At 44.9% G+C, this 23,977-nt stretch overlaps 1 protein-coding gene across 1 annotated transcript; it reads right to left on the bottom strand.

The window, feature by feature from the left end:
* Positions 1 to 21,400: 21,400 nt before the first annotated feature.
* LOC120671142 (oleosin H2-like) lies at positions 21,401 to 22,095 on the bottom strand. The gene has a single exon (XM_039951398.1). The coding sequence runs from the start codon at positions 22,080 to 22,082 to the stop codon at positions 21,555 to 21,557; it is 528 nt and encodes a 175-aa protein (XP_039807332.1). The 5' UTR covers positions 22,083 to 22,095; the 3' UTR covers positions 21,401 to 21,554.
* Between the last annotated feature and the right edge of the window lie 1,882 nt (positions 22,096 to 23,977).

Below are 23,977 nucleotides of genomic sequence, written 5' to 3'. Positions count from 1 at the left end.
ATAAGGATACATGGGCTTGTTTGTAAATAGTTTTGAGAGTGAAAGGACTTGATTATAACTTCTAGGAATACGTGGGTTACTCTGAAAAGGGATAGGGGCATACTTGGAATTTTGTTTATATGGTGGAGGGACTAGTTCACTTAATAAATAAAAGAGGAGGGCTTTTCATTAAAAGGGACATATAGGGGGGGCTCTTAATTAAAATGGAAGGAAGGGAGGGGCTTAAGGGCAAAATCGCCCCTTCTCCTTCCTCCCTCCCGTGACCAAAATAGAGGAGGGCCATGGGGTGCCGGCGGCCATGGGCCTGCGGCCCTGGGGCATAGCGGCAGCCGGGGGTAGGGGGGAAATGGAGAGGGGAGCGAGGGGGTTCGTTTGCCCCTACCAGCTCGGGCTGGAGTGGAGGGAGGAGACACGCCCTTGTGGCCGGCGACGGCGGTCGGAGGTAGCCCTGGCTGCGGCACTGGGAGGTCAGGGAGGCGGCGAGCAGTGGTGGCCTAGGATGTGGAACTCGAGGGCGACGCGAAGGGCCGATTTATAGGCCAAGGCGTGGACGAGGAGGACGGGGCACAGCGGCCGGTCGACGGGCTACAGAGCGGCCATTAATGGCTCCCAGAGCTCGCGTGGCGTTGCAGAGTGGCGTGGGCATCGAGGCACGCAGGGGAGGCGGTGGCGCGTAGCGGGGAGGGCGGTAGCGGGGAAGGTACTCGGTGCTGGGGAGGTCGATGCACGGCGGCCGTGCGGGCTCTGCTCACAATGTGCGCGAGTGCCTAGGCGGCGGTGCTGTGCCGTGCGGCGCAGCGAGGGGTGGGACGGGTGAGCAGGGCGGCGCTGTTGCTTGGCGACGGTCGGCGCGGCGAGTGCACGTGGGAGCAGGGCCTGGCGCGCGTGTGCGGGGCCGGGAGCATTGGCAGGAGCAGGACAGGGGGCGAACGTCGTGGAGCCTTGAGCGGTGGGTGGCACGGCGGGCGGCTCGGCCGTGTGGTGCACATGCGGGGCGCAGGCGCGTGCCACGTGTGGAGGGGGAAAGGCGGTGCGGAGCAGGCGCGAGCGCGCGTGGGCAGCAGCGAGCTGAGCGGGCGGCGGGGAGCGGCCGGTGGTGGGCCGAGCGTGCGCGCGGCACGTGGCAGAGGAGAGGTAGAAGGATAGGAGAGGGAGAAAGGGAAGGAAAATAGGAAAAGGAAAAGAAAAAGAAAAAGAAAAAGAAGAAATGGAGAAAAAGAAAAAGAAAAAGGGGAAAGGGAGAGAGAGAGAGAGAGGGAGAGAGAGAGGGAGGGAGAGAGAGCCGGCGATATTCGCGGCGGCCACTGCGGCCCGGTCGGACGACGCACGCAGAGCGAGGAGAAAAAAGAGAGATGGGACAACGGTCGGATTCGGGTGCCGGGTCAGGAAAAGGTTTCGGGGAAATAGGGTTTGGACAGGAAGGATTGAGCTCAATGACGAATAAAATTTTGAAAATTATTTTTTTTAGCGTGTGATTTGATTTGGTAATTTTTTGGGATGTTAGAAATTTCCAATCCAACAACCTCTCATTCTCTACCATTCCAATGGGCAAACCTCCTCACTTTGATGGAACGGATTATCCACGTTGGAGTGATGACATGCAAGTGCATTTGTATGGTCTTAACCTACACCTTTGGACCATCATGTGTGTTGGTGTGCCTCAACTCGGAGAAAACGAGGTGGTCACTCCGGAACATGAGCATGATTTGTTTCGCAATGCCCAAGCCGTGAGAGTCATCAGAAGTTATCTTTGCACAATGGAATACAACAAAGTTAGAGGAATGATAAATGCAAAAGAGATTTGGGAAACTCTCCAAATGTCACATGAAGGCAATGATGAAGTTAAAGAAGGAAAGATGGATCTTTTTCAAGGAGAGTTGAAATTATTTGTCATAAAGAAGGATGAAACCCTTCAACAAATGCATGATAGGCTTACTCTTCTAGTTACCGAGATTAGAACTCTTGGTAGCAAAGATTGGGATGACTTCAAGGTCACTAAGAAGATGCTTAGAGAATATGCACCCAAAAATCCTATGTTGGCAACCATCATTAGAGGCAAAGAATCATATAGAAAGATGAAGCCAATAAACTTGTTGAATGAGTTGCAATTTCATGAGATGAATGATCTAGATGTGGCCAAGTCAATTGGTCAAGATGAAGTGAAGGCTATTGATCTTAAGGCCGAACCTAGCAAGACGGTTGAAACAAGTGAGAAGCCGTCAAAGCAAATGAAGAAAGTTGAGTCAAGTGATGGAGATAGCACTGATGAAGAAACGACAATGATGGTGAGAAACTTCAAGAAGTTCATGAAGAAAAGAAACTTTAAGAGAGGGACAAAACAAAGAACATGTTACAAGTGTGGTGCAAAGGATCACTTCATAGCGGATTGTCCTCAAAATGACAATGATGAAAGGGAAGACAAGAAGCACAAGGGCAAGAGCAAGGACAAGAGTTATGACAAGGAGAAGAGGTACAAAGAGAAGAGCCAAGTGTACAAGAAAAAGCATGGCAAGGCACATGTTGGTGAAGAATGGGAGTCTAGTGATGACTCCGACAATGAGGGCACGTCATCTCTTGCCTTGCTCTCTACATCATCAACACCGAAGCTCTTCAACAACCTCGCCGATGATGAAGATGAAGGTCCTATGTGCCTTATGGCCAAAGGAACTAAGGTATTAAACTATGCCAACCCACCATCCTCTCCTACCTCCACATTTAGTGAAGTAGAAAATGATTTAGATGAAGAGGAGGCCCAACTCAAAGAAAACATGATAAAGAAGTTTGGCAAACTAGGCTACAAACAAATTAAGAAACTTATGGAGAAGTTAAAGAAAAAGAAAGAGATTCTTAGAGAACAAGAAGAATTGCTCATCCTTGAAAAGGAGAGAAATCTTACTCTAGAAGAATCTTTAGCCAAGGAAAAAGATAAGGTTGAGAAATTGGCAATGGACTTGTCTCTTGCCAATGACTCAAGTTTGAGGATGTCAAAGGATTATGCTTTGACAAATGATTCACTAGCTAGCCTAAAGAATGCTCATAGTGAACTTCAAGAGAGCCATTCACGCCTTGAAGATATATACAAAAATCTTGAAGTGAACTATAGCACTCTTTGGGAGAAAACCAAGTCTAATTCCAAAACTACTCTTGACTCTAATGCCTCCACTAGCAAAGGGTGCTCTAAATGTCATAATCATGATATAAATGCTTGTGTTACTAACCTTGCAAAGCTAGAAGAAGCAATCAAGGCCAAAGATGCTCAAATTCACAAGTTGAACATGCTAGTTGGAAAGGGAAATCTTAAGCCAAAGAGTGATTTTCAGTCACACCCGGCGTATAGCATGGCTCAAAGGTTTCCAAGAATTCATGATGGACTTGGATACACAAGAGGAAACAATGCTAATGGTTCTAAGATTGTGAATGGCAAGTCCATCCCTCTTTGGAAGAAGGGAGCAAATCTTAGTGGCTTGATGAAGATGGCTCATCATGGCACAAAGATGAGTGTTGATCAAAGCAAGAACAAGGTTGAGAACACAACGAAGGTCAACACAAGCAACAAGAATGTGTCATCTCCCATATCACGCAACTACTCCATTGACTACACTTTGGTGATTCAAAATGGAAAGATGGTGGTCAAGTACATTGGGGCTCACACTAGGAAGTTGAGGAGTGTGTGGGTGCCCAAGATGGCTTATGCTAACCTTTAAGGACCCCAAGTTTGGGTACCTAAAACTTGAGCCTTAATTTGTTTTGTAGGCATACTTCTTTGGTGGAAGCGCATGGTTGATTGATAGTGGTTGTTCAAATCATATGACCGGGGAGAAGGACTTATTCACTTCTTTGGAAACCGATGACATACCCAAAGAAACTATTGTCTTTGGAGACAATAGCAAAGGAGAAGTGATCAGTTTGGGTAAAATCGCTCTTGCTCATAATAATTCAATTAATGATGTTTATTGGGTTGAAAAGTTAGGGTACAATTTGTTGTCCGTCTCACAACTTTGTTTGATGAGCTATAATTGTCTCTTTACTAACGAGGGTGTGACCGTCACTAGAAGGGAGGATTCCTCTATTGCTTTTATGGGTCTTTTAAAGGGAAAAGTTTATCTTGTTGATTTCTCTAAGGAGAAAATTGAGCCCAAGACTTGTTTAGTGGCAAAATCTGACTTGGGTTGGCTTTGGCATCGCCGCCTAGCCCATGTTGGCATGAGGAACTTGGCCAAACTTCAAAAGGGCGGGCACATCCTAGGACTAACCAATGTTGTCTTTAAGAAAAATAGGTTTTGTAGTGCATGTCAAGCCGGGAAACAAGTTGGTACTCCACATTCTCCCAAGAACATCATGACATCATCAAGACCTTTGAAACTTCTACACATGGATCTCTTCGGGCCAATCACCTACATTAGCATTGGCGGTAACAAATATGGTCTTGTTATAGTTGATGATTTTTCTCGTTTCACTTGGGTATTCTTTGTGCATGATAAAAGCGAAGTACAAGAGATTGTCAAGAAATTCATCAGAAGAGCTCAAAATGAATTTGAGTTGAAGATCAAGAATGTTAGAAGCGACAATGGCTCGGAATTCCGAAACACCAATGTTGAGGAATATCTTGATGAAGAGGGAATCAAGCATGAATTCTCCGCTCCATATACACCTCAACAAAATGGAATTGTGGAGAGGAAGAATAGGATGTTGATTGAAGCCGCAAGAACCATGCTTGATGAGTACAAGACTCCGGATATCTTTTGGGCCGAAGCAATCAACACGGCGAGTCATGCCATCAATCGTCTCTACATCCACAAGTATTTGGGCAAGACTCCCTACGAAATAATTACCGGTAACAAACCTAAGGTGCATTACTTTCGAGTTTTTGGTTGTAAATGTTACATTCTTAACAAGAAAGCCAAAAGCTCAAAGTTTGCACCAAAGGTTGATGAAGGTTTTCTACTTGGTTATGGTACTAATGAACACGCCTATCGTGTTTTCAACAAAACCACTGGTGTTGTTGAGACCACGGTAGATGTGAAGCTTGATGAATCCAACGGCTCTCAAGTAGAGCAAGTTGATATGAACCTTGTAGATGATGAAGAACCTCCAAATCTAGCAATAATGAGAATGAGCTTTGGTAAAGTAAAGCCACAAGAAGAAAGAAGACATGCTACGGTTGAAGCAAGAAATGATGACCCATCATCATCCACTAGAGTTGAGCCATCAAGCTCTTAAGTCCCTCAAAATAAAGGTCATGATCATGGTAACGATAAAGATCATGGCATGGATCAAGGGGGAGCACAAGGTGAAGAAACTCAAGTGGAAGCACCTCAAGCTGAAAATGATGATGATGGTGAACCTATTCAACCACAACGCCAAGTGTCTCATCCAAGAGTGAACCAAAGCGTTCAACAGGATCATCCCATTGATAATATCCTTGGGAGTATCCGAAGAGGGATAACTACTCATTCTCATTTAGCAAATTTTTGTGAACATTACTCGTTTGTTTCCTCTTTGGAACCTCTTAAGGTAGATGATGCACTTGGTGATCCGGATTGGATAATGGCTATGCAAGAAGAGTTGAACAACTTCACAAGAAATAAAGTTTGGGAACTAGTGCCAAGACCCAAGCAAAATGTCATTGGAACCAAGTGGGTTTTTCGGAACAAGCAAGATGAACATGGGATTGTGACAAGAAACAAGGCTAGATTGGTTGCTCAAGGTTTCACTCAAATTGAAGACTTGGACTTTGGTGAAACGTATGCTCCGGTGGCTAGGCTTGAATCAATTCGGATATTGCTAGCTTATGCCGCTCATCATGATTTCAAGTTATATCAAATGGATGTCAAGAGTGCCTTCTTGAATGGACCACTCTCCGAGCTAGTATTGTAGAGCAACCCCCGGGCTTTGAGGACCCCAAGCATCCCGACTACGTGTTCAAGCTCCATAAGGCGCTCTATGGGCTTAAGCAAGCTCCTAGAGCATGGTATGAATGTCTTAGGGAATTTCTTCTCAAGAACAGCTTTGTAATGGGCAAAGCCGATTCTACTCTTTTTACTCAAAAAGTAGATAAAGATCTCTTTGTGTGTCAAATTTATGTTGATGACATTATCTTCGATTCTATTAATGAAAAGTTTTGTGAAGAGTTTAGTAGGATCATGACCAAGAGATTCGAGATGTCCATGATGGGTGAATTGAAGTTCTTCCTTGGTTTTCAAATCAAGCAAATGAAGGAAGGGACTTTCATATGTCAAACTAAATATACACATGATATGCTCAAGAAGTTTGACATGGCCGATGCTAAACCTATCAAGACTCCTATGGCCGTGAATGGACATCTTGATCTAAATGAAGATGGAAAATCCGTGGATCAAAAGGTATATCGCTCCATGATTGGTTCCTTGCTTTATCTTTGTGCATCTAGGCCGGACATTATGCTTAGTGTGTGTATGTGTGCAAAATTTCAAGCTAATTCTAAGGAATGCCATTTGGTAGCTGTTAAAAGAATCTTGAGATATTTAGTGTTAACTCCAAACCTTGGCTTGTGGTATCCCAAGGGCTCCACTTTCGATTTACTTGGCTATTCCGATTCGGATTATGCCGGTTGCAAAGTTGATCGAAAGAGTACAACGGGGACTTGTCAATTTCTTGGTAGGTCCTTGGTGTCTTGGAGCTCTAAGAAACAAAATTCCATTGCGCTATCCACCGCCGAGGCCAAGTATGTTGCAGCCGGTGCTTGTTGTGCTCAACTACTTTGGATGAGGCAAACCTTGAGTGACTTTGGTTGTGAGTACAAAAAGATACCTCTCTTGTGTGACAATGAGAGTGCCATCAAACTAGCCAACAACCCCGTCCAACACTCAAGAACCAAGCACATTGACATAAGACATCACTTCCTAAGAGACTAGAAACCAATGGAGATATTGCTTTGAGTCATGTGAGTACCGATAAACAACTAGCCGATATCTTCACAATGCCCCTCGATGAGCAAAGGTTTTGTTTTCTTAGGAGTGAACTAAATATCTTAGATTCTCGTAACTTGGCTCGACATGTTACACATATCTTGTATTGGTGCCTAGACTAGAGAAAAACATGTTATTTGTGTGAGTTTTTCTAAAACTTTTGATGTTGTGATCGTTGGATCACACCTTGACTCAAATGATCATTCTTTTGTATTGTTGATTGTGCCTGATCATTTTGAGTTAAGGCGCTTATATGTCCATACATTATTCTCTAAATCATCGGATCAAAGTTCATTCATCAAATCAATCTTTTTGGCAAAACTCTCTGGGAAGACCCGGATGATCCGGACCTAAGCCGGATCATCCGGCCCAAACCTTCTGCGTCTTTCTGGATGATCCGGCCCCTGCCCGGATCATCTGGCCCTCAGCTTCCCGACCTCTCTGGTCATCTCCGGATGATCCGGCCCTAGCCCGGATCATCTGGCCCTGGCACTCAGGGTATATATAGGGCCGGCGGCGCGGGGTGCTTAACCCTATTTCATTTGCAACCGTCGTCGCCCCCTTTTCTCCTCTCAACTCTGTGTGGCGATCTCCCTTCTCGACCAAGGATTTGTTGATCATTGTTGTGCCCTTGATTCTCCACGTCTCGGAAGATTCGGACCCCTCCGGAACTCTTCGATTCGCGCGGGAATCTCAAAGGTATTTCCATTCAAAATCCTCTCGCCCCGATCTCTTAATGTAGGAAGTTCTAGGGGATTTCCTCTAGTGAATCATCTTATTTATCTATCTAGAGGTCATGCCTAGAGTTTCATTAGATTTTGTTGGTCAAATCCTCTGATTCGTTGATGTGGTGTTCATCCCGAGCCTAGCCCGGATGATCCGGCCTATGCCCGGATGATCCGGACCTGGATAGGTCCGGATGATCCGGTGCATACCCGGATGATCCGGCTACGCTCAGGGATGACCTATTACTTCTTTTAATCCTTCAATTCATTTCATCATATCCTTATTCTTGGCTACTATTCTTGTGTTCTAGATGGTGAAAACTAATGTGAGCAAGAAGAAGGGCCGTTCCTCCACCGACTCTGACAGTGATGGATCATTTAGGGGGAGCTCTGATGAGGAAGTTCAAGCCAGGACACAAAGCACTAAGAAGGGTGCATCCAAAAGGAATGTTAGAGGCCGTGGCTCAGGAAATCCACCAGGGCGAGGCAGAGGTACTTCCCGAGGGCAATCTAGCTCTGCTTTAGCTGATCCTTTGCCAGATATAGATATTTCACACTTTGAGAATATTTTGGCTACTATTCAACAACCACATCATCACCGCCTTGATCCTCCAATGGTCAACTATAAGAGAGGTGGAAATTCTATTGAGCACTTGAGGTATAGTGAGAATCCTGCTGAGCTAGAGTGTAGCTTTCGTGGTGACTCACACTTTTGGTTTGCTCATCAAGCTGACTGGTATGAGTCATTTATCATGACCATGAAGCGTGTCACCACTGAAATGAAATGGATTGACAGGAACTATCTGAAGGGGTTAGCTTCACCTCTCAAGGAAGTTGTAGATGTTGTGTATAACCACTGTCAGGAGATGGACTTGACTGAAATCATGAGCTTCACTTGCAACTGGAATGAAGAAGTGGTGGCCCAATTCTATGCCACACTTCATATTAGTGATGATAACCGGAACTTTCAGTTTCTTATTGGAGGGAAACGGTTCACATACACCATGGCTCAGTTCAGTTGGTTGTTTGGTCACGGTGGAAATCATGTTTTCTATGGTGGCAGCTATGTTGTGAATCGTGATTCGTCGAAGGTGGATCTGCATGAAGGTAATGAACTTGATGCTTCCAGAATGCACTTCATGTATGATAGAGCCTATGGTGATATAGTGCTTGGGCAAGTCAAGGGCCTCACTCCATTTTATAGATTGCTCAACACTCTGTTCTGCTTCACCCTCACTCCTAGAGGGGGTGACTCTGATAACATATCACATAGGGCCAAGAATTTGCTTGTTCAGATGGCTCCTGGAAGCGCAAGTTTGCTGTTATGGAGTTTATTTGGAATGAGATTGTCACTTGTGCATCGGATCCTTCTAGTGCCTGTCACTATGCTCCGTATATATTCCATATGATCAAGATTGAGACCAAGCTCAACATTTTGCACATCACTGTTCATGTGTCTTATCACTCGACCAAGGGCAAGATTGAGCAGTCTCTTCATATTGGCAGGCATAGCACTGGTATTGATACTCTTGGACCTTTTCTGGTGCTTATTTTTCCACTTTTACTCCTGGTGCATCTTCCTCTGGAGCGGTTCCTCCACCTTCTAGTGGAGCTCCTTCATCTTCTCGAGCAGCACCTGCTTCGCCTGGACCTTCCACCTCACATGGGCGATGTGCTCCCAAGAGCAAGAAAGGCAAGTTGGACTTCATTGCTCAAGGTATATTTGCTTGCTTCAATATGTGTCGCTAGAACTCTCAGGAGATCCGTGAGCATAGGAGATATATGGATGAGGAGCTTCTGAAATTTGAGAAGAGACAAAAAGAGATCATGGCCAAGGTTGACATTCCATAGTCTCCAGTTCGTGAGCCTAGGGATTTCCCACTCCTCCTAGAATCTACAACCCATGGGATGACTACATGCTGCAAGAAAATCCAGATGAGGACATTGAGCTTGACTATGGGGGTCAGGAAATGCCTGGCACAGCTGATGATGAGGAGGAAGAGGCCGGAGATGATGAGGGCGAGTCCGACGGCGATGGAGATGGCGATGGCGATGATGACGACGACGAGATGGAGCTTCCTTTTTGGTGCTTGATGCCAAAGGGGGAGTGAATTTGGCGCTTGGAGGCCCCTCATTCGCTTTCGCTTTATTATTTCATCATTTCATCTATCTTATTTATGTATCGGACATGTAAGAACTTATTTGTGATGGTATTATGTGTGGTGTGTGCCACGTGAACAATTTCTATTTGTAAGACTTAATTTGTTAGTGTGATGTTGAACCTCTTATTTATCTATGATGTGATGCTTATGGATGATGTAATGTTATTTCTCACTTTATTGTTGTGATAATCTTGTCATATGCATCACGGATTTTATATCACACAAATGCACTTGAATGCAATGATGTAGGGGGAGTTCACTTAAATATGTGCATTGACATTTGAGGCCACTTTGAAATATTTATGCACATATTTAGGTGGAGCTCTCCTATCTCTTGTTTAGAATTCTTGAATTTTATTCTCCCTTTTTGAGCCCAAATTAGTATTGTCATCAATCACCAAAAAGGGGGAGATTGAAAGTGCATCTAGGCCCCTAATTGATTTTGGTGATTTTTGACAATCACAATTTGGGGATATTATGCTTTGAAGAAAGTGTGTGCAGGATTAAAATGAGAAATTCAAGAAGAAGATGAAAGGAAGGTCCCCAATTTTAAAATGAGTGTGGTGGATTCGATCGGGATTTAATTTTAGTTTTCGGTTTGAATTTGAGTATAGGATTCATCGTACTATCCAGGGGGATGCATTCGCATGAATTTTTGGTTGTTAAAATGCTTCACATGAGATGCAATCCTTGAGAGAAAACACCCACAAAAATGAGCCACAGCACAAGTTCCTGCACTGGATCGGATGATCTGGCCCTAGGCCAGATGATCCGGCCGCACAATCTCTGAACTTTCGGAGTAAGTCCGGATGATCCGGCCCTGGTGACTTGTGAGCGTCCAGAGCAGCCCAGGGCGGATGATCCGGACCTGGGAAGTTCAGTGTGCATTTTGCCTAATCTGTCAACACCCCGGATGATCCGAGGTTACCTCGGATGATCCGGGCTCCACCAGAAAACACACAACGGTCACTTTCGGGGGTGGGAGTATATATACCCCTTCACCCCCTTCCTTCATTTCTCTCTCTCGCCGACCAACCTCGACTCAAAAACACTAAATCCTCCACTTCTCTCCATCCTAGAGCTTGATTCTTGCAAGGAAACACCTAGGGATTGAGTGGAAGTGAGATTCGAGGTGTGATTCGAGAGCACTCCGTGAGCTAGCACTTGTTCATCTCAAGAAGCATTTGAAGCAACCTTGATTCATCGATTTGCATTTGTTACTCTAGGAGCTTCGCTCCTAGACGGTTAGAGGTGCCGGTGAGCCTCCATTCCTTTGTGGTTGAGCTGCCGGAAGTTTGTATTACCCGTCCTTTGTGGATTGATTGAGTGAGAGAAAGGGTTAAAGGGCAACCCTGCTCTTTGTGAGCACCTCAATCCTCCTAAGTGGTTGATTGAGTGAGAGAAAGGGTTAAAGGGCAACCCTGCTCTTTGTGAGCACCTCAACGGAGACGTAGCTCTTTTGTGGAGTGAACTTCGGGATAAATCTTGTGTCAATATTATTTTTGTTGTATTTATTGTTCTTGAGCTAATCTTGTCTTGATCTACTTGTTAGTTGCTTTATGCTTGTGCTAAACTATTTCACAAGGCTAGTTACTTCATTTGTCATCTTTGCATTCAAAGAGAATCGTCAAAAGCTAAGTAAATTTCAAATCTCGTGTTAGATTCTCTCCTGCTGTCGGATCATCCGACCCATAGCCGGATCATCTGGACCTGAGAAGGACCGGATCATCCGACCAGGGGCCAGATCATCCGGACCTGACAGTTTTCTGCCAAGTTTTTCAGAGAATTTTTAAACAGGCCTATTCACTCCCCCCCTCTAGGCCTAGTGTCGATGCTTTCAGAAACCGATATTGTGTTTAGATCTCACTACTCAAGTTGACATGCAAGATAAACTAACTCAAAATATTCATCATGAAAGGATCATGTACATAGGCCAAGCATATGAACCAAACATACCAAGTGGAATGAAATAAACATCTAGCACAAAGTTAAGACATTAAATAAAAATAAGATAAAAGACATTCCAACTCTCCATGATGACTCTAACACTTTGAACTACAACTCCACACCTAAATTCTACTCCGTAAAGCTTTACAAGTGAGGAATGGCTACATCTTGGTGTGTCTCTATTAGGAGCCTCCCCTCATATTTATAGAGGATCTTCACCAGCAGTTTGGTCTTGATTCTGCACGTGTGCCACCTTGAACCGCCATAAGGAAGTCTCCAGGAAGCTTCCATCCAAAAGGGAAGGTCGGTGGCAACACCCTCTGGTTAGCCGACCAGTGGGGTCGCCGACCAATGGGCCCAGCCACTAGCCATCGACTTTGTCCAGGAAGTTTCCAAGAAGATCCTTGCTACATTGCCACGTGCCAAAGCCATTGTTACGTTAGTTTGCTTCACTGGTGGGCCCTCCAATCCATGTGATGACTGCATGGCGACGCTTGATTGAACGACGCTTTTGCTCCTTGGATCAAAGGATGTGATTGCCCTTCATTTTTTAACAAAAACCTGCACTTATAAAATTCTACAAAGATATGTGGAATTCGATGATTTATTAGCTAAATGAGTGTAAGAAATGCAAGCTCATCCTTTTATTTTGATATTTTTGACGCTTAGAATTGGTCATTAATGAGCATCAACAGATGGGACGACTCTGCGTCTGATAATTCACCCAATTCATTCTGGATTCAAGATGAAGTGATATGATAGATCGAAAATAGGTCATGCACTGCTCTGTAGAAATCATGAAGACAATGAGATTAATGGTAATCCCACTGAAATTAGAGGTGAAATTTTATCAAACTATTCAACGATATCTTTTTAGCCAATTGCTTCCCCGGCAACAGCGCCAGAAATGCTTGTTGGCATTTCTTGAATTCCGCAAGCGCACAGAATCACTGTTGTAGCACTCACCTTGGAGTATTCTATGATATCGTAAATATCCTTAGGGAAGCACTATGGATAAACAGTATCGACAAATCGAATGACTACTTTACTAATTACATCAACCAACTAACTTAGTGGGGGTAAGCCAGATATGATAAGATAATGGACAAGGTAATGACCGTTTGACACAGGAGACTCTAATCCTTAGAGAGATAAGCAGCTGGGAGGACAACGAGCGAGAAACTCCTAAAACACTTCTAAACTATCGAGCTAGCCTTGCTAGACTAAACCTTTCTTCTAACCAGTTATCAGAAACCTAGAGATTACTTCGGCAGCCTCAGAGAAGGACTCAAACTAGGGTGAGAAGGGAGTTCGATGTTAGTCGACAACTAAAGCTATGAAAGCACCTGAATGTGGAGCACTACGAAGGACGGACAGAGCTGTCACCAGCTGCCGCCTACCACTACTATATCGTGGGGTGGAACACACTTTCTAGCTAACACTAAGTCAGACACCACATTTGCATTCGGTGTTAGGATTTCTCTTGACGCGTTCAAGAGAAACCCCCCTCAACCTAGGGAACTAACTTGAGCCCCCTAGTTGTGGAGAGAAAACCCGTAATCTAAGATCCCGATAAACAAGAAAGATAACAAAGCCTAAGCTAGAGGAACTTACTTCCACTCACAAGAAAGATAACATGGAAAGATAAATTAACGCGGAAAGTAAAGTTGACTCGAAAAGATATAGAAGATAACTTATATTGATAACTGTCACAGGAAAGATACAAGAGCTATACCCGACTCCGATGATGACTCTAGAATCCCGAGACAAGCTCGACTCGACTCTAACTCCCAAACTACCTAACCTACTATAGAAAGTAAGAGTGAGAAGAGAACTCCGTGGTGTGTGTTACAAGTGAAGATTAGAGACCTATTTATACTAGTTGCAGATTAGTTCAAAGCAGATAGCTGCAAGTGTATGGGCTTCCTTGGCTTAAACTCCATGCAAAAGGGCAGCTTGAGACACTGCAAAGTGGGGCCGGCCGGCCTCCCCTTGGCCGGCCGGCCTGGGGTTGTAGCGGTTTGGCCACCACCTTTTCGTGGGTGCTCCTGATTCGTTCCTGATGTCAGTGATGTGGGCATTTGCCTGAAACATGTGGGAAAAAGTCGGGCAGCCTAATGGAGGCCAAGCGGCCTGCCTCTGGCGTCTATCGACCCTCCATTTCGCCGACGTTGCACATCGACGTTTGAAATTACTCTAGGCATGGGGATCACAGATGATTTGTTGAACATTTACCATCTTGTGGGTTCTTTTATCCATGTGACAAGCTCATCCATCCCTCCACTAGGTGCAGCTCCAATCTTTGGATGACCAGCCCAACTACGACTGGCCACTTCGAGAGCCCATTGGAGGTACATATGAGACCTTTCGGTCTTAGCTTCACTTTTGGTTTGTCTCCCAAGTGTTTGGGGTTCATTGGTGAGTCCCCAAGCCAATGATACTGAGTAGTGAGTGATTTGAGGGAGGTGTCAGGCCGGCAGCCTTGTCTAGGCTGGCCAGCCAATGTCAAGCCGACCGGCTTGACAGGACAATGTCGGTGATCTTCCCGGAGACGTAACTTTTTCATCCAGACTCCAAATCAGGTGATCCAAGTGTCCATTTTGATAATCTCAACGATCTCTTCAACATGGTGATGTTAAATTTGGTATTTGAATTTTTTTACAGTGGTATTATATTATATCCATGTTCACTAGCCTTGCATATGCTCCATAAATTGCCGTTTCTTGTATATTTTCAGCATAGTCCTACAAAACAACTCAAACCACCAAAACTTGTGGAACTCGTTAGAAATAAGGCTGTGTTTAGTTCATGAAATTTTTTGAATTTGGGTACTGTAGCACTTTCGTTGTTATTTGGTAATTAACATCCAATTATGGACTAATTAGGCTTAAAAGATTCATCTCGTCATTTCCAGTTGAAATGTGTAGTTAGTTATTTTTTTCAACTGCATTTAATGCTCCATGCATGTATCCGAAGATTCGATGTGACGGGTACTGTAGAATTTTTTTTGGGAACTAAATGGGGCCTAAGCAAAATATGTATGGAACATAGTGCAAAACTCTATTTATTCCTGAGAAGTTGATGGTCAAAATGTGAAATAATGGCCGTCAACAAGGCGGCGACCAACTCTGGTGAAGGAACCATCAGGGCGCGAGAGAGTGAGCGGCGGCGAGGGAGCAAGATGTGGTAGGGAGAGGTGGGGGATATGAAACTAGGGTTAGAGTTAGGACCCGACCCCCTCTTCCCCGGCCGATGCCGATTTTAATAGGGGGCCAGCTCCAATGGGAAACAACAAGGTGGGCTAGACCAGACTCAAACGGCTATATGTCGTGGGGAGCGAACCTGGGCCGTGCCGCCCATCGGGACCTCTATTTCGGACTGTGCTTGAACATATCCAGCGTGCCGACATAGAGGCCCAAGCATGACCTTTAGCCCAACTATAACTATGGGTATGTGCCGCCTGAGGCCTAAAAGTCCCCGTGCCAGGGTCGTGCTTGGGCTGGGCCAAATAGGATTGGGCCTCGTCGTGCCCCATGGGCATCTGGCTTTTTGGCATACATGGGGTCCCCCGATTCTTTAACTGTTCCCAATACATTTTGCAGGGTTTTTTATATTTTTACCATTATTACGAATTGCACACATCAAATTGTCATCATTAGAATACCACCTACATCTATAGCAGCAGTGGGAAGCTTTACTTACAAATTTGCCACATTTACACATGTGGCAGCAACGGTAGAATGCCACGCGAACGCCGAGTCAGCAGGGCCCCTACGTTGTGCTCCCGCCATTACTACGTGCTGGGCCCGACCCACTGCCACTAACCCTATCCCGTTTGCCCCCCATCCCCTCCCCGCCGCATTCTTCTTCTTCCTTCTTCCTGCTTGCTTCTTTGCCACCTGCCCCGAGCCGCCGCCGCCGCCTCCAGCTGCCATCCCCCCGTCCCTGCACCACGGTGGCCGCATCTGGTAACCTTGGTGGCCGGCAATTGTTCCTTCCGCGACGGATCAAAGGTATGTAACCTTAACTCGCCTGCTATTCACCCAGTTCCAGTGTGCATTAGGCTTAGGGTTAGGGGTCATGGATGCTACTTTTATCTTGCTCCTTTGCATTCCTTGATTGATCAATTTCCATTGTTTCGTAGGCTCGTGATGTAGTGGGGAGAGGTGGCCATGTAGCAATGGGTAGTAGTGAATGCTCTCCTTGGTAAGTGCTTCTTGAACCGAGCTGTGTAGGATGAATTGGATGAGTTGAGTAGCGTCTAATTCATCATTTCTTTGATTGTTTGCCCTGATGCCAGGATCGATCCTGGCAATGCATTTAGACTAGTCGTTAAGGTTGCTAAATTCATTGCTGATGGCGAGTACGGACTAGTTGAAATGGCAGAGCAGGAACATGGGATTTGGTTGGATAGGAACTGTCATTATTCTCTGGCCCAGTTCCAGGAGGACTTATCAACAAAGATAATCTGGGGGCCATCTCAAACACTTTCAGTGTGGGTTCTTGACCAAGATACTGGGTCTGAGTGGAAGATTAGGAGGGATGAGCACTTCGACCAGATGATTAAGGACAGATGGGATGAGAGGGTGGCTGTTATTGCAGTAGATGTTGTGAGGAAGGATGGCCATACTGAAAATGCTAGCTCTGGTGCTTCAAAAGGAAAATGTGTCTCTAGTGTCACTAGTGATCGTAATGGAGGGCCTAGTGTTGTGGTAGATGATGCTTAAGGTTGTGGTGATACATTCAGTTTCCCACAACAAATACCTAGTGATTTGCCTATAGCAATTGATTGGAGTACACTAACAATAATAGGGCGGGCTGATGATGATAGAGCAGCAAAAGCAGTTGTTGATGAGGACAAGCTTTACAAGGCAATGGGATTCAAGGAGTCAGAGCCAACACCACAGGAAGGTACACAAGAGGTGCCCATACCAGCAATGTCAGCAGAGATGTAGGCTAACATGGCTGAAGCAGCTGTTAATGTTGATGACACTGTTGATGAAGAACCAATGCATGAATGGGATAGGGATAATCCAGATATGAGTGTTGGCACATTATATCCCAGCATGAAGGAGTTTAGGCTAGCTGTTAGGCAGCATGCTATAGTGCATGAGTTTGAGTATGATACTGAGCATTCAGATAAAGACAGGTTCAGAGCTAATTGTTCCGCTGTTGGCTGCCCATGGATCATTAGAGCTAGAACACAACATGATGGTAGTGTCAGTGTATATTTTTTTGGAAGTACAATTTAATATTTTTATGTGTACCCTGTTGCTATTTTATTGAGCTCATTTCTGTCTTATTTGTGTTTTCAAAATGGCAGATACAAATCAATGAGGGTGAGCATATTTGTGCATCTACCCAAAGGGTTGTAAGCAAGATGGCCAATATAGGTTGGGTGGCAGAGTGAGCAATCCACTTCTCAAGAAGGACACACAAATGGGGGCAAAAGAACTCCAAGAAGAGCTGAAGTACAAGTACAAGATTGAGATACCAACAAGAGAAGCAGTAGAAGCGGCAGCAAGGCAGGAAGCAGTGGCTGCAAGGCTTGCATTTTCAGCAACAAAACCTCATGATGAGGTCATGGATGTGATGGCCTTAGACGTAGTAGTACCAGATGCTAGTAATGAAATACCAAGAGCTAGGAGGTATTGTCCTTCTCCAACTAACATTGGATTACTTGTGTTAGGATTAACTTTGTAATGCATGAAGCATCAAAATAACTTTGTTTTGCACATATCCTTATTTCCTGGAGATGCTCTGGAGGTTGAGGTACAACCACCTAGGAAGACGACTCCTAGAAAGAAGTAGTTGGCAACTAAGGTGAAGAAGACACCTCAGAAGAAAAGAGGATCAAAGAAGAACTGAGCAGCCTCACTCTTATGGTTTTGCAAAACTAGTCTTTTGAACAGCCAAAACTATCTTTTGCATAGCCTTATTATGTAATGGTGGGCAGAAACCCACTCTATAATGGCCCAAGTTTCACTTGTTCTGTGTAATGGTATGTTTCACTTGTGCTGTGTAATGGTATGTAAGCTGACAATTTGCTAGAGAATGGTCCGCAATGGCACAAAACTTTACTGTGTCCAGAATTTGCTATCTAATGTTAGGTATGTTATAGACTCAAGTTGCCAGGATATTTTTCATTGCAACTGGTTCGCACATCTGGTTCATTTCATTGCAAAAGGTTCAAACATCTAGTTCATTTCTGCTTCTACAACTGCTCACCTCAAGCCATTACACAGTGCTCAACTCAAGCCATTACAACTGATCTCCCAACCATTGCTAATACAACAATACCAAAAACAACAAAGACACAGTTCATTTTCCATGTCAGATTCTCCAATTTCTTCCCAAGCCTATTGCGGTCCTCATCCTGGACGCTGCCATGACATCTTTCTTCCACTTGGTCGACCTGCTCATACTTGATAATGACAATCTTTTTGTCCATCAACTCATCCAGGTACTCCTTCTGTAACACCCCAGACCACACAAATCTGAAATGCCACTTAAAACACAACCTTCAGCTGAATTTAGGAAAAATTCAGCAGCACCTTATTTGTATTTTGAACAACGCGGAAGCAAAAGATAACAAGAAGATAAAACATGTAAGTTTTAACACACTAGCATAAGATCATCTTAACAAGAAACTCAAAGTAAGACATCAAGTTTAACATCATGAACACACTTCGAATTTAAACCAACATCGTTACATATTAAGTTCTTTTATTATTACAGCACACAATAAAAGAGAGATGAAATTATGAAGTGCGAACGTGCTGCTACTCCCCAACCCGCATCTCATTCAAGTTCCTGGAAAGAGTAAAGCAAGAGTGAGACTTGAAACAAATCTCAGCAAGCAAACTTATTTTAACAAGCTCTTTAAATCACAGATTGATTAGGCATATGATTTAACATAGTGATATTCGAGTTACATAATAAAGATAGAATCAATTGTCGTAAGTTTGTCTACAAAGACAAGAACTGCTGGTAAAGTCCACAAAGATTATAAAATAAATTGCAATGTCTTCCATGAATGCATATGAATGCAATGCCATGACTTCTTTTACATCGCACCCCTCCTCGGGAAACGCACGATGTGTACCGGTACATTAACATTCATAGGATCGTGATCTTCTTCAAATGCATATGTGATGCAAATGCATGCAACAAAATACAACATGACAATGAATATTGCCAAAAGTCTCTTCTTCATTCTACAATAGCAAAATATAAAATATTTCATGATGGGAATGCAACACCATAAAGATAGATACATTCGAGCAATATTCGGGTTTCACATTCTTAAATTAAAGTATAGGTGATAGAAATAACATGTTAAAATAGTAGAAAATCAACCGCTACACATTTACTTGCCTTCACCGAAGATCAAGAACGTGACCTTAGCACTGTCCGAAGGTGTACCACCTGTTCACAAACATGTATCAGCACCAAAACAAATACACTTCATAAGTAAATACATCGAGTAAAGCATTCCTACGCCCGAACCTAACATCCTCACACAAAACACTCCAATCTAGACATAACAGCAGCACTGCCGCTTATTCTTTTTATATACTTAAATCCTGATGGACAAAATTTCTGGTCTTTTGCCACATGAAAGATAATTCCATAACCTACAACTTTCTAGTTATCCAAAAGTAGAGGAAAAATCATGATCATTGGGTAAATTTGAGGTGAATCTTAATCTGACAATCAGACAGATCCTGCAGAACAGTCCTACTAAAACGATCATAACTGAAGCTCCAAAATTCTTATGAATATTAACTTTACCAATATGGAAAGCTTGTGAAATTATCTACAACTCTTATAACTACCAGAAATTCCAATTCGGCCATTATGTTATGCTAAATTTCATGTTAACAGACGCTGCCCAGAATTTCGAGACTGAAAAACTGTCAGATTCCAACCTTAATTTCTCCCTCATCTTAAATCCGATTGAGGTGTTCTCTACAGCCACGGAAAGATATCTAACTCTTCTCCAACTAATTTAAAGGTTTAATATTTTTTGAGATCAATAAAAGCACGAAAACTGCTAGGAACAGAATCTGCCAAATCTGTCAACCAGCAGACTAATAACGAAATCCATCTCTAAATCCCCCCCACTAATCCAACGAAAAAAAACTAAATTCAGGCCCTAAATCTCATCCAAGAAGAGGGGGAGACGTCCATGGAGTCTTAACTAGGGTTTTCCCTTGGAGAGCAATGAGCCAATGGTGGGGAAGATGCTATATATGCACCTCTTCTTGATCTTCTTATTCTCCTAAATCCGTTTTCTTCTTTTTCCCTTCCTTTCCCTTATTTTCTCCCTTGGATCTTGGGGCTGCAGTAGGAGGGGGAGAGGGGAGGTTTTCTCCCATCCGTGAGAGGCAGAGAATGTGAGGGAGAGGGAGAATGCCGCACTCAGAGGAGGCGGCTTGGGGAGGTCACATTAGATTAGGTTTTCTCTCTTTGTTATTTGGATCATCTCATCCGTCCAAATTTTGATCTATTATTACACTATGATCATAACTCTGAATATCACATATGAGATATCAAATGGAATGCTCTCGACGAGATCTACACATCCATGGTCTCTGATCATCCATCCGAGCAGCCATTCAAAAAGTCAACTTTTTGCCTTTTTCAAACTCCTGGTCAAACTTTGAACTCTTTATGCTTTTCAACATAAAAAATGTATTTTGATCTAATATGTACTCCAGCGAGTCAAGTTAAATTTGTAATCATCACTAATCTATTTTCTATGTTGGACATAGAAGACCGCTCTAATTTCTAGGGTGTTACACCTTCTGAAATCGGTAGAAGCCACATAGCTTCGGAACCTGCAAACACCACCACTTCCAATTTGTCAAACTCTAAATCGGCAAACAAAGTAACAGAGGGAGTGGTGACACTGACACCATTCCATGGACACTTGAAGAAGGTTCACCTGTTGTTGGGTGTATCCTTCTTTGCGCGAAGCTTGATCACACGGGCCAAATTGCAGTCGGGGCACTCAATCAAAGGAAGCACGGATTCTTTGCATGTTGCATATGCCACATCATTCGTGCCAATGGAGCTCCCGCCTCGTTCCTGTCTCCTCACCGACCTACTGCCGCTGGAAGACTTCGCCCTGTGCGACACCGTGGTGCAGGGACAGGGGGAGGGCAGCTGGAGGTGGCGGCGGCTCGGGTGAGGCGGGGAAGAAGCAAGCAGGAAGAAGGAAGAAGAAGAATGCGGCGGAGAGGGGATGGAAGGCGAACGGGATAGGGCTAGCGGTGGTGGGTCAGGCCCATCACGCAGTAACAGCGGGAGCACATCGTAGGGACCCGGCTGACTCAGTGCTCGTGCGGCCTGCTACCGTGGCTGCCACGTGCGCAAATGTGGCAAATTTGTAAGTAAAATTTCCCACTGATGCTATAGATGTAGATGACATTCTAAAAATGACAATATAATGAGTACGATTCAAAATAATGGTAAAAATGTAAAAGATCCCATTTTGCAGGATGTTGTCTTGTGTTGTCAAAGTATTTTTTTTTAAAGCCATGGGTTGTATTTGTGCTACATCACTGGCCTCTTTTGTTGCGTCTCTCACATTTTCTTTCATTTTCCGGTGAACTTTTCAAGTAGCACAAATCCGTTTTTATTCGAGATCTTAATTAAAACAACATTTACATCATATATCATCCGAGCTAGAATCTACAACATGATGGAGTAATGGATCACGCATATATCCAAATCAGACCCTCCAACACCGAGGACACGCCGCGCGCCTAGGCGATGTCGATGTCCCGGGGCCGGTGGCCGACGAACGCCGCGGGGCCTTCCGCGCCGCGCCGCTTTTCCCCGTGGTCCAGCGGCTGCACCACCATCCCGGTGAGGCCCCCACCGGTGCCTCCGCCGCCCCGCCATACGTACCCGGAGGCCCACGCGAGCACCGAGACGCCCGCGACGCCGAGCCCGCCCGACGCCAGGAAGGCCGACACGGCGAGAGCCGCGGCCAGCGCGGCGGGCACGATCACCGGTCTGAAGAGCACGAGGAGCGGCGCGGCCAGCGCGAGCCCCGCCAGGGTCGCAGCCAGCGCGAACCCCGAGGCGCCCAGCAGCGCGGCGCCGAGCGGGACGAGGAGCGCGGCCGTGGCCACGGTGGACGCGCGCGGGCTCCTGGCACGGAGCGCGGCCTTCAGGTCCAGGCCCTGCATGCGGCGCAGCGGCTCGTATCGCAGCCCGTGGGATTGCGGCGGCGGCAGCTGCTGGTGGTGGTGGCCGCCGCCGTGCGCCCGCGTCGATGCCGTGGCCATGGCGAGCCGAGAGGCGTGGCGTGGAGCACGGGTACGATGAGGAGGCGGCCTTTAATTTATCTGGATGCCTGGATCAGCGAGGTGCGACGCGTGGGATGGGTGCATGGAGAGGCACCTGACACGTACATGGTGCGGTGTCATCCATCTGTATTCAGAGCGAGGCTCCTCTCGTGGGGTGTGACCGCTGACGATCTCGTCGGCTTGCTGCTGCTTACTCGAGCGTACACGAACTACGTTTATCGGTGCCATCGCGATTTGCCACTACGCATGCTACTAATTTTTTTAGTGGAAAAAGATTCCCAATAACGTAATGACTCAGCGACATTGCTGGCAACAAAAGTTTCCACGCCTGGCGGCGTACTGTGCTGGAAAATAGGCTCACGAACAGGTCTATTTTAGAATTTCCAAAGCAAAAGTGCATGGCATCTAGTAGCTTATTTTAGAAATTCCAAAGCAATAGTACATGACATCCAATAATTACATAATGCTAGTTTGACTTGGTGCAAGACAACTTAAATAGGAGATATCTTCTCTGCTGTTGAAATAACAACAAAGGGAAAATTGGGCTGTTTACACAACGCATGCGCGAGCATATGCACGTATGTTTTCACGTGAGGAACCGCGTGGCTTGCGATGAAGCATCAGGTCAAAGTTGGGGTAAATCTTTTGCCATCTGCGATAACAGTCACTAGACATGATTATTACGCAGTTAATGCCATAATCCTGAGCAAAATGAGTTGTATTAATGTGAGTTATTTGGGGATTACTACTGCTATTAATGGTGAATTTATAGCAAAAACGGTTAGCAGAGGGCTGCCTTGTCGCTATAAGAAGTTCTGGATACGTCTAGGAATAGATATACAAAATCACCTACATCATTCTCTTCTTTTTCCATCCGGTGAACTGGTACTGAGCTGCTGGTTCTTGCTGACTCTTCTCCATGGCGTACAATGAGGAGAAGGGTGAGCGGTATCTTTGAGCCGTTGCCGTCGTTAAGCCTGCATGAGGGACAGCAATAAGGTTTCTGGGCAGCGCAACTGCGCGACCGCTCGAGGCCGATCGACTATGTCATGCGTTGTCTCAACTACGACCTGCACTGTGTCGTGTCTACACGAGGACGGAGCGCTGATCTGTACATGTAATGGATTTTTTTCATGGTTTTACTTCAGCTCGTTTTGCTCTATTTGCTTTTCGATCTGACATACATAGCTGTAGCATTGTTTTATGTAATTTGCCTCAAGTTAAAATCTGATCTCATTAATCGTATATTTCCAACCATCCAGGAACCTTATGTATACGTTTATTGTAATTCAGCAATAGCTGATGCTTCTGATGCAATGAAACCTGAGAGATTTGCCAGTGGTAACTTCCGCAGATGGCAGACTAGAGTCAAATTTTGGCACATGTCTATGGGACTGTGGTGGGTGATCCACGCAGTGATGCCATTCACGGTTGAACAGACCGCAACTTTTTCAGATGACAGTGATACAACACTCAGATGTATCATATCCCTGTTATCAGATCAGCTTTACAATCTGTACACAGAGTTGTGGGATGCACTTGAGAGCAAATATACGGTAACCTGTGAGCAGTTCTATGACTTTAGCATTGACGCTACAAAGTCGATAGTTGCACAGTGCATTAGATGCAACTACTGGTTGGGGAGATTGCTAGTTTGGGTTGTCCTTTATCGGACAGGTTTGTGGCAGCGGGCATTATTTCCAAACTCCTTGCATCATGGAGGGATTTTGGCACATCCCTAAAACCCATAAGAGAGGATATCTCCAACAAGGATCTGATTATAGCCCTCGATCTTTAAGAAAAGGCAAGGGCAAAGGACGTTCCAGGAACGTCCACTCAAGGTGCAAATACAAATATCATAGTGAGCAAGCCCA

This window comes from Panicum virgatum, chromosome 4N (genome assembly GCF_016808335.1).
Source record: "Panicum virgatum strain AP13 chromosome 4N, P.virgatum_v5, whole genome shotgun sequence".
Lineage (NCBI taxonomy): Eukaryota > Viridiplantae > Streptophyta > Magnoliopsida > Poales > Poaceae > Panicum > Panicum virgatum.
This window is presented reverse-complemented; position numbering and strand designations above follow the sequence as displayed.